At 38.7% G+C, this 10,969-nt stretch overlaps 1 protein-coding gene across 1 annotated transcript in view; it reads left to right on the forward strand.

Moving 5' to 3' along the window:
• The window catches only part of LOC117746270 (cadherin-18-like), a 55,365-nt gene extending 48,161 nt beyond the window's left edge, over positions 1 to 7,204 (forward strand). Inside the window, exons 8-9 of the mRNA XM_034555308.1 lie at positions 4,512 to 4,781; positions 6,969 to 7,204. Coding sequence (XP_034411199.1) covers positions 4,512 to 4,781; positions 6,969 to 7,204 — 506 coding nt within the window. The remainder of the gene's footprint in view (positions 1 to 4,511; positions 4,782 to 6,968) is intronic.
• The last annotated feature ends 3,765 nt before the right edge of the window (positions 7,205 to 10,969 follow it).

The following is a 10,969-nucleotide window of genomic DNA, read 5'->3' on the forward strand; positions in this document are numbered from 1 at the left end:
TCTGCTGGCATCATTACCACAAAGTCTTGTCTCCTTTTTTCCTTTTCATTTTCTCACGTTTCCCTAATTTTTCCTGGTGTTGCCTGAGGCAGATACAGGACTGAGGAGAGTTGACAACATTCTCAGTAATGAGACACAGTGAGAAAAGGGAGGTTGGACAGTAGTCAGTGAGCCAAATGCTACATGCAGTGTGTGTTTACTTGTGCTTCCACAGAGAACAAAGCCTGTCTGGTTGCTCCATTGCTTATGTGTTTTTGTGCTCCTGAGTGAATATCCTAATCCGTGTGACACAAGATATAAGATATTACAGCCGATTTTCACTTCACTTTAAATCAAATATCAAAAGCCAATCAGGGTGTAACGGCTGCGCTCTGAGATAAAGATTCAACTTTTGGAATGCATGTCATGTGACGAGGAACAACCAATCACACCCGGCCGATATCTTTATTCTGTATATGTCAGCCTATGATCAACACTGGCCAGTGTTGAGCCTACATTCATTTAGTGCTGCTACACAAATGTCACACAACTATTAATATCCTCATTTCTAATGTGTCACTGAGTGCTGAGCTTAGCATTTCCACAAACTCGGACAGAAAATGAGTCTCTGAGGGAAAACACTGCTGTCCCACAGACTTAAAACGCAAGATCAGATTCCACCGCAGGCCACTGTGCAGGAGGCAAGCTTGCCAACCAGATATTGTGTGTTGCTACGAACAGTTGGGATGAGTACACAGAGGCTGTGACATCATACAACAGCTTCTGTGAAGACAGCTTTATACCATCATGTATGCCGTCATACACCAGGGTGAGTTATAATAACGACAAACCCCTCTTCACAGCTAAACTCTGTCAGCTAAGGTTGATAAAGGAACAGGCTTTTAGTGGGGACAGGGACTTGTATAAAGAGTCAACATACAGATTTAGCAAGGCAGTGAGAGACGCTAAATGACTGTACTCTCGAGAAACTGCAACACCAGCTCTCAGCAAGTGACTCTGCCTCTGTCTGGAGTGGTCTCAGACAGATCACCAACTACAAGCCTAAAGCCCCCCACTCCATGAATGACCTCCGCCTGGCTAACCAGCTGGACAAGTTCAATTCAATAATATTTATTTTGTATAGCCCCAAATCACAAATTAGTCTCACAGGGCTTTACAATCTGTACACAGACGACATCCTCTGTCCCGGGACCTCACATCGGATTGGAAACTCCCAAAAAAAACTTTCACAGGGAGAAAAGGGGAAGAAGCCTTCAGGAGAGCAACAGACGAGGATCCTTCTATCAGGAAGGGCATAAATACAATACATGTCATGTGTACAGAAGGAACAATCTAACAGAGTTATAACACATTCAATGCAAGACAGAAATTATTCATATAATGAGTAGTAGGCATGATGAAAAAGTTACGACTACCAAAAATAGCAACAACAGTGGATGTAAGAGAATAATAATGATAATAAAAGCAGTAATGGTATTAGTAAAACTAATGTAACTAGTAATAATATGAGCAGGACCAGGGTCCAGAAAAAAACACGATCAATGCAAACAGGAGATAGAGAAAAGTGGGCATCATCGCAGGAGGCAGGACCGGCTCCAGACAAAGCCATGATCCATGGAAACGAGGCGAGAAAAAACAAAGACAACAGGGAAGAATTAGAGTTAGTAATGTGCAATTAAGAGACATTAATTCATATAGAAGGAGATAAAGAGAGAGGAGCTCAGTGTATCATAAGATGTCCCCAAGCAGTCTAGGCCTATAGCAGCATATCTAGGGGCTGGACGAGGGAAAACCTGAGCCAGCCCTAACTATAAGCGCTATTAAAGAGGAAAGTCTTAAGTCTACTCTTAAATGTGGTGACTGTGTCTGCCTCCCGGACTGAACATGGAAGCTGGTTCCATAAAAGAGGAGCTTGATAACTGAAGGCTCTGGCTCCCATCCTACTTGTTAGGACTCTAGGAACCACAAGTAGGCCCGCATTCAGTGAGCGCAGCTTTTTTAGTTGGGTAATATAGTACTTTAACATATGATGGTGCATCACCAATCAAGGCTTTGTAGGTGAGGAGAAGAATTTTAAATGTGATTCTTGATTTTACAGGGAGCCAGTGCAGAGCAGCTAATACAGGAGTCATGTGATCTCTTTTCTTAGTTTTTGTGAGTACACGAACTGCAGCATTCTGGATCAACTGGAGGGACTTAATAGACTATTTAGAGCAGCCTGATAATAAGGAATTGCAGTAATCTAGTCTAGAAGATGAGACAAGATTTTTTTTTTTAATGTTACGAAGATGAAAGAATGCTGTCCTTGAGATTTGCTTCACGTGGGAGTTAAAGGACAGCTCCTGATCAAGATTCTTTTTTATTTTTTATTTATTAACCTTTATTAAACCAGGTCGGTCCCGTTTAGATACAATGACCTCTTTTTCAAGGGAAGAGCATTCCAAGCAGCAGGTGCAGCGAACTTAAAACAGTGCTTTTCAAATTCAGAGTGAACTTTGGGCATAATTAATAAATAAAGCTCATTGGAACGTAAGCAATAATTGCTCTGGGATTTAAAGATGTAGTTACATAAGTAGTGGGGGAGCAGACCCAAGATAGCTTTGATCACTTTCCAAAACTTTTTAGGGTCGTTTAAGTTTTTCGTTATTGCAGAGAGATGAAAGCTGGACTTTGCTTTTTTAATAAGAAAGGTAAAATGATTTCTGAGTTGCCTAAATATAAGTGTATCTGCCTCAGACTGTGTCTTTCTGGCCTTAGCCCAGGCAATATTTCTATTATGCAGTAGATCGGCTAAATCGAGCGTGAACCAGGGATTATCCCTCCCCTTAACCTTACCTTTACGGTGCTGCTGGATGCCAGGGCAATGCTATCAACAGAAACTATATCATTACATAATTGATTTGTGAGGTGTTCTGGGCCGAGTAAAATAACTTCAGTTTTGTCTGAGTTTAACAAAGTTGCAGGTCATTCATTTTTTTATGTCTTTAAGACATGCTTGAAGTTTAGCGAGCTGGTTGGTCTCTTCTGGCTTGATCGATAGATATAATTGAGTATCATCTGCATAACAATGAAAGTTTATGGAGTGTTTTCTGATAATATTGCCTAAAATATATGTAAGGGGAATACAATTGGTCCAAGCACAGAACCTTGTGGAACTCCGTGATTAACGTTGGTGGTCATGGAGGCTTCTCTGTTTTTGTATACAAATTGAGATCGATCTGATAAATAGCATATAAATCAACTTAGTGCGGTACCTGACATGCCAATCGACTTAGCCAGTCTCTGTAATAGGATGTCATGATCAATGGTGTCGAACGCAGCACTAAGGTCTAATAATACCAGTACAGAGATGAGTCCTTTATCTGATGCAATTAGGAGTTCATTTGTAATTTTCACCAGTGCTGTCTCTGTGCTGTGGTGTTTTCTAAATCCTGACTGAAACTCCTCAAATAAACTATTCTGATGTAGAAAGTCACACAACTGATTTGTGACTACTTTCTCAAGGATCTTAGAGAGGAAGGGAAGGTTAGAGATTGGTCTGTAGTTAGCCAACACCTCTGGATCAAGAGTGGGCTTCTTCAGGAGAGGTTTAATTACAGCTACTTTGAAGGAATGTGGTACATGGCCTGTTAGCAAAGACACATTGATAATAATAATCTAATAGAAACCTGAATAAAAACCTGGGGTTGATCTTCTTTTTCTCTATTATTAATGAGTAATAGGCTGCTATCATTATCCACTATAACAAATATAATTGGCTGTATTGTTTTTCAGGTTGGATGTGAAAGACTAAGAACATTGCTTTCAAATCAGTTGTAGTTTAATTTAAGTTTAGGATTTATTAATAAGCTTATGCTGACATATTCTTCATGACTTAGCCAGGTTTCAGTAAGACAACATAAATCAATGTGATTGTCTGATGATAAATCTTTTCCCTAATAAAGGACAGAGATCTTATATTAGAGAGTCCACATTTAATTCTCCTATTTTGTTGCACTGTTGCTCTGTCGGATAATCTGTAACACAGAGCAGCGTTGACAATCTTGCAACACACTGTGGAAGAGGGGCTGGAATCTGTACTGACAGACTGATGAGGTAAATGACAGATGATGGGAATGGCATACTGCTATCTGGATGTGAGAGGCAAGTGACAGGGACAGGTGAAAAAGTCTGAGGCCCTGGACCTGTAAACTACTGTTGTTAGTGCTATAACTTCAAAAAAGTACAAAGGATCTTCATAACCTTAAAAATTTGATCTCTGAGTTTGAAATGTTTGTTAGCTGTGTATCCGGTGTGTATATTATTGACCTGTTTCTGTCTTTAATAGACAATACATTTTTCAGAGTACAGTATTTACCCCTTCTGATTGGTGCACAATCAGGACAAATGATGCCTGTTTACAAGCATCTTTACTGCACTTGCTTAAAATGCTGTTTTGTTTTTACCTTCGACAAGAACACCGTTTTACATTTCTCCATTCCCGTCCCCCACCCTGTCTTCACTGTTCGCAGACAACACTGCCAGTATAATATCTCATAAGCGTGAGGGCTTCAGCCCGGACAGAGACCAGGAGTTCTTTAGCCTGGTGCTGGTGGTAGCTGATGGTGGGGAGCCTCCTCTCAGCAGCACTGCTACACTCTCCCTCAGAGTGTGTGTGTGTCAGAGGAACAGCAGAGGGCGTAACAGAAACATCTGTCAGGCCCAGGCCTTCCTGTCTTCAGCTGGTCTCAGCACTGGGGCGTTTGTGGCCATATTATTGCTTTGTATTGTCATATTACTTGGTGAGTATGTGTGTGACATTTTGTCTATCTTTGGCTTGATAGGTGGAAGTACCGATTTAAAGCCATTATGTGTAGAATTGTAATGTAGATGTAGTAATTGTATTACTATTCTCAATAAAATAAATAAATCTAGTCTGAATGTTGGTTTCAATTAATTTTGTATAGCCCAAAATCAGAGTCTGTCAATCTTTACAGTCTGTACACAAACAACATCCTCTAAACAGAGTCCTAAAGTCACACATTCCTATATGGAGTGAATAGTGCCCCCTTGTATTGTCTAGCTATCAGATTATGATCTCATTCTGGTAATATTGCTTCACAAAACAAGCTTCACATTTTGGAGAGGAGAAGAATCTAAAACTAAGATAGTGGAGCAAGTTATACATGTTGGCGTGTCCCGATGCCACAGGTAGTAACTACCACTGGGTGGCACCAAAGGGACTTTGCACCAAAGTTGTGACAGACTCTTTGGATTAGTAAATCAACTATATAGTGAAGCTGAAGCTGTCACCTATACACAAATCATTTAAGTAAACAATGAATATGGATGTTCAAAAGCTTGACATTGGCCAAATGACTGAAGAAAAAAGTTGAATCGATGCATCCCTTGATGCAACCACTTGTTACCACTTGACAGTGGTTCCATACTTTGGTTAACATGACACCTGATCCATCTCCATTTGCAGTTGACCAAAGTTAGTTAAGTGACTGTTTATGCTTAGATTACTTTGTTACATTGAGTATACTCCTCCCAAAGGTTTAGAATCAACTGCCATGCTCCAACTCCTTACGGTATTTTAATCCCCGATGACTAGAAGTTTTGGTTTATAATTGAGACAATTTAGTGAAAATTGGTTTAGTCTGTGTTTCTTTCCTCAAAGTTGGAAATTCTTCACATTGGACAATGTCTACCTTATAGAAACTCCAGTTTTATTTTGGTTTCCATGTATTTCTTCATAATATGGTATTCAGATCTGCTGGACGTGTTTTTCCAGGATCAGTCGAAAATATATAGCATGCTTTACTGATATGAGATGATACATTTGAAATGTTTTCAGGCTGGTTATCTGGTCACTCAAGAGAAAACCAGGCAACTGTGCTTCACTTGCACTCATTCTTCATACTGTAGTTTCTCATGCTGGATTAAACTAAACAGGCAGAACATGGTACATGAAATCGAGCTCTAAATATGCTCGAAGAAGTTATCAGATCTCACTAGCGTAAAGATAACAATACCACAATTCACATTAATGATATCATTGCAATATATATACAACATTTAAATAATATTGTTTTATTGTGTATTTTTATTTTATTTAATTACACTTAAAAATAGGAATGTAGGAAGGTAGAGAGACCACAACTGTACAAATGAATGACTTAAGAGGTGCTTGATTATTTGCACGATTTAATCATATATGCATACATATCAAAGTAAAACTTTTTATAATATCATGGTTATTGCATTACACAAATGACCGTAAAATAGAAATACTATCAAATACATATCAAGTAACTAACTTTTTCAAATAAAGGTAGTGCAGTACAAAGAAAAGTATTGGCTTGCAAAATGTATGTGAATAGAAATATTGAGTAGCATATAATGGAAACAGTAAAGTAGAAGTACCACAAAATTGTACTTTATTACAGTACTTGAGTAAATGTACTAATTTACATTCCACCACTGAGTAAATTGGAGCTTGTTAATTATTCTTTTTTCTGAAAGTGAATGATTACGCCTTCATAATACCTGATTATGTCTCAGTTTATTATGCATCTGATTTTGTCCTCTTGGTATTTTATATTCTGTATTTCTTTGTCCATCCACCCCCCTCCTCCAATTATGTGTTCTATTTATGTTATAATTGGAACTATTGTTGTTGAAGGGATTTCGCAATCATTCTTTGTCAATATTTCTTAGTCACTACACATAGAAAGCTGATTAATTACCACACACAGAGTGAATAATATGACACGTCTTGAAATATTTACAAATAAGGTTGTCACGAAGCAAGTACATATTATTTCAGGTATAATGAAATATATGTATTTTTAATCCCCTTAATAGTTCAATCATTTGGTTCACGTCATTGAAAAAGTACTTTGGATGTCTTTGGTTGTCTCTGTTACTCTTCAATAGTACAAATCTTACCCCTTAATCCTTTCTTTCTTCCCTTTTACCTCCAGCCATAGTGATGCTATTCACCCAGCTACGAAATAAGAAAGCAAGCAAGGAGCCATTGATTCTCTCTGAAGAGGACATCCGAGAAAACGTGGTGACCTATGACGACGAGGGAGGCGAAGAGGAAGACACAGAGGCCTTTGATATTGCTGCACTTCGATATTCTCAGCCATCTGAACCTCGAAAGGAAGATCCAAACCTACCTTGGCTACGGACCAAGCCCATACAAAGAGGAGGATGAGAACGAGGATGATAAGGTTGAGGATGACGAGAATGGGATCATAGTGGTAAGGAGGAGGAAAGCACAGGAGGTGGATTATGTGAACTACAGTCCAGAGTTTGAAACCCCATGGTTTGTGATTGGCTATGTTCCTCGAGAGATCACTCAGTCGGCGCCTTTGCTTCTGCTCGATGGTCAGGACATCATTCAGAGGATCATCCAGCAGAAGGTGGCCGAAGCAGAATCTGATACACGGGGTCCGCCGTATGACACACTTCAAACATACGCCTTTGAAGGCCAAGGGTCCTTGACTGGGTCAGTCAGCTCTTTGGGCCTGACTGCACTGACTGAACTAAACTATACTTTCTTGGAAGACTGGGAGCCAGAGAGGCAAACACTGGAACAAATTGTTGGAGAGCAACTGGCAACAGCTCAATCTAAGCCTGACACCTAAAGATAATTAATATGAAATTATTGTTGTTATTTTTTACTTTTCCTGAAAGAGATTGCATTTTACTTGTGGCATTTAAACCTGGGTGCCGCAAAAAGCGGCAATTAGAAACTGTGATATCATGTGAAAAGAGACAATAAGAAAAGCCATTCCTGTGTACCAGGAGAGAAGAACACACACAGACTTTGACAAAAACATCCAAGTGATTTTCTGAAATGAGGGACAACATCTATTGACCAGGGATTTAAAATGACAGCTCAATTTGCATATTGTGTTCTCCCTCTGCTCTGCTTGTCTGTTAGTTGAAAAGGTACACCTATTTCTTGTCCCAAAGGATTCTGGCCTTGAGCTTTACTGTTGCTGAAACATTTAAAAACTGTTGCACAGGTATCTAGGAGATGAATACCAAATTGGCTTGAAGAACGATGAACCCAGTGTTCAAGGGTCACATAACCAATCATTCACTGGCTTGAAATAGGGAAACATTGTATTTTATTGATTTTGTATTCATAAATCAAAAATAGGGTTGACAGAAGTGGTACCATGTGTGGTACCATAAAATAAATATTTAGAGAACTGCGATGGTGGAAGGAATAAGTTGCAGATGTTCTCAAGGCTAAAGAAAGCTGCAGGTTCCTCCTCTGTTAATTGGTTGATTCATATTATTGACTCATTCTGTAGGGTATATGTTTGAATGCACATAGCAACATCAGCACCTTGAAGCATCAAATTCCCAGATGTGAATTAGTGAAGGTTAGCTACCATTTTATGCTCATGCTCTGAGCCTAATACTTTCCACTTCTTTTTTTAAAATACTTATCCATTGCTTGAAGTTTACAATCCTTAACCAAATCCATTATAAATAGAAACTATACTTGTACTTTTGACACTATCAACCACATAATTCTCCCCCATTGCTTTTTCTCTTATTTTATAGCCCACACAGGAACTCTTCATTAGCTGCAGAGATCATGTTAAACAAATGGTAAATGTGTAATGGAAATTAACCTTTCCAATCTCCTTTAGAGAAAACAAGTGTGATGTCGAAACACTTAAACAGAAACTTGGAATAATTCAATTGAATGAACAGAGGTCCACCCCACAAATGGTTAGGAGATCTGACCCAAAAAGATCGTATTTCATATTATTGATGAAATGTTATCATAACAATCATTAGGAACCAATTGTTGATCTAATTGATTATTTTCCCAGTAAGCATTAATTGGATTATCTGTTTAATATTACACCACATCTAAAAGGAAAAAAACTGTAATAATTTGAAATATAAGTATTATTACTCAGGGACCTGAAAAAGATCCCTTTTTTACTCCCCCTCTTCTTCATCAGAGAAAGGAGGGAATCCAATAGCGCACTGGATTTCAAATTCAACCTTAGAGAGGTCAGGCATTGGATCTTGTGCATCAATTTGTGGAAGATTCACCATTTGGGAAACACTCTGTGTTATGGTTTGTTCAATCCCTTCTTTTTTTTGTACAAATTTATTTATTGATGGAAATTAGTGGTATACAGAAAGTAGATTGGGAGGCATTAATGGTACAATCTCCATGTTTTTTTTCCAAACAAATAACATAATCCAACAGTACTTTGAACTAGTATGATGAATGTACAGAGAAAAATAAATAAAAATTATAAACCCCCACAGTAATAAGAATCATGAGAAGAAAAGCACACACACTTATATCTTAAGCCATAGGTGGCTATGTATCATGAATGTGACTAGGCGTTTGAGAGTATTATTACCAGTACCGCACACTCTCAAAGACAGTGTGGAAAGCTAGGGTAGACTATGTCTCCAATGCCTTTAAGTTGTCAAAATAATCAATAATCGGCTGCCATCTTCGGTAGAAATTCTTCATGGAACCTCTCAGTGTGAATTTAATTTGTTCTAACTTGAGAAAGAGCATGACATCCTCCAGCCAATGGTCACTCGATGGGGGTGTGGTGGATTTTCACATAAGGAGAATCCTACGGCGGGCAAGCAGTGAAGTGAATGCAATAACATCAGATTGGACTTTAGTGACTGTGTCTGTAGGAACACCAAATATTGCACTTAAAGGATTTGGATCTATAGTTATGTTAAGAGCCTCAGATAACATTTTGAACACCAATATGTTTCAAGGGAGGGGCAGGACCAAAACTTGTGAGTGAGATTTGCAGGTGAAAAAGAGCACCTGCAAACTAGCATCAGCCCCCTGATACATTTTCGCCAGTTTTGCCTTACTATAATGTGCTCTATGTAGCACTTTAAACTGAATGAGTGCGAGGCGGGCGCAGGATGATGATGAATTAACTCTTTCCAGTGCGTGGTCCCAATAATCTCCCAACTCCATTCCTAACTCCTCCTCCCAACTAGCCTGAATTTTTGCCAAGTTGTGGTTTTCCAAAGAAAGCAATTTCTGATATAAAACTGAAATAATTCCTTTTTCTGGTTTTAAAAGAGTTATGTCTTCCCAGAGTTCATGGTTAGGCAGGGAGGGAAAGGAGGGTAAATTAGCCTTGAGAAAATGCCGTATTTGGAGATATTGAAAAAACAGTTGTCTTGGGAGGTCATGCAATCTCTGTAGCTTCTCATAACTATCCAGTGTTTTAGAACTATAAAGGTCCTCAAAACAGTAAATACCCTTCCTCCACCACTACATAAATGATAGGTCCAGAGGGACGAAAAATATGTTTTTTGTGAATAGGGCCGAGGGTTAAGGCAGACATGAATTTGTAATGAGAGCGAAATTGGAGTAGAGAGTACTATAGGATGAGAGGTGGAGTTGGAAGGTCTTATAGGTAAGGATGAGTAAATTAAGGCCCTAAGGCTAGAATGTTTGCATGATTGTTCTTCTAGAACACACCAGCTTGTATAAGGAGAGTGTAGCCAACAAACAGAGTATTTTTTACTATTAGCAGCCCAGTAGTAGTGGATAAAGCTTGGCAAAGCAAGTCCGCCAACACAACGCTGCCTTTGTAAAAGGTTCTTCTTAACTCTGGGTGTTTGGTTGCCCCATATAAACGAGTTCACAGCTTGACTAATTCTTTTAAAAAATGATTTAGTAAGAAAAAGAGGTAAACATTAAAATATGTATAAAAACTTTGGAAGCACATTCATCTTCACTGCATTTATACGACCCATCAAGGTAAGTGGTAGAGCAGACCATCTTTTAAAGGCATCCTTCATTTGGTTAACTAATGTTGTTAAATTAGATGCATGAAGAGAAGTGAAAGATTTGGTAATATGAATTCCTAAATATTTGAACCCATCTTCAGAAAGGCGAAAAGGAAAGGAGGGTACTAGCCTGGAAGGAGTTGGAGAGTTGAGTCTAAAA

Source organism: Cyclopterus lumpus, chromosome 17 (assembly GCF_009769545.1).
Source record: "Cyclopterus lumpus isolate fCycLum1 chromosome 17, fCycLum1.pri, whole genome shotgun sequence".
Lineage (NCBI taxonomy): Eukaryota > Metazoa > Chordata > Actinopteri > Perciformes > Cyclopteridae > Cyclopterus > Cyclopterus lumpus.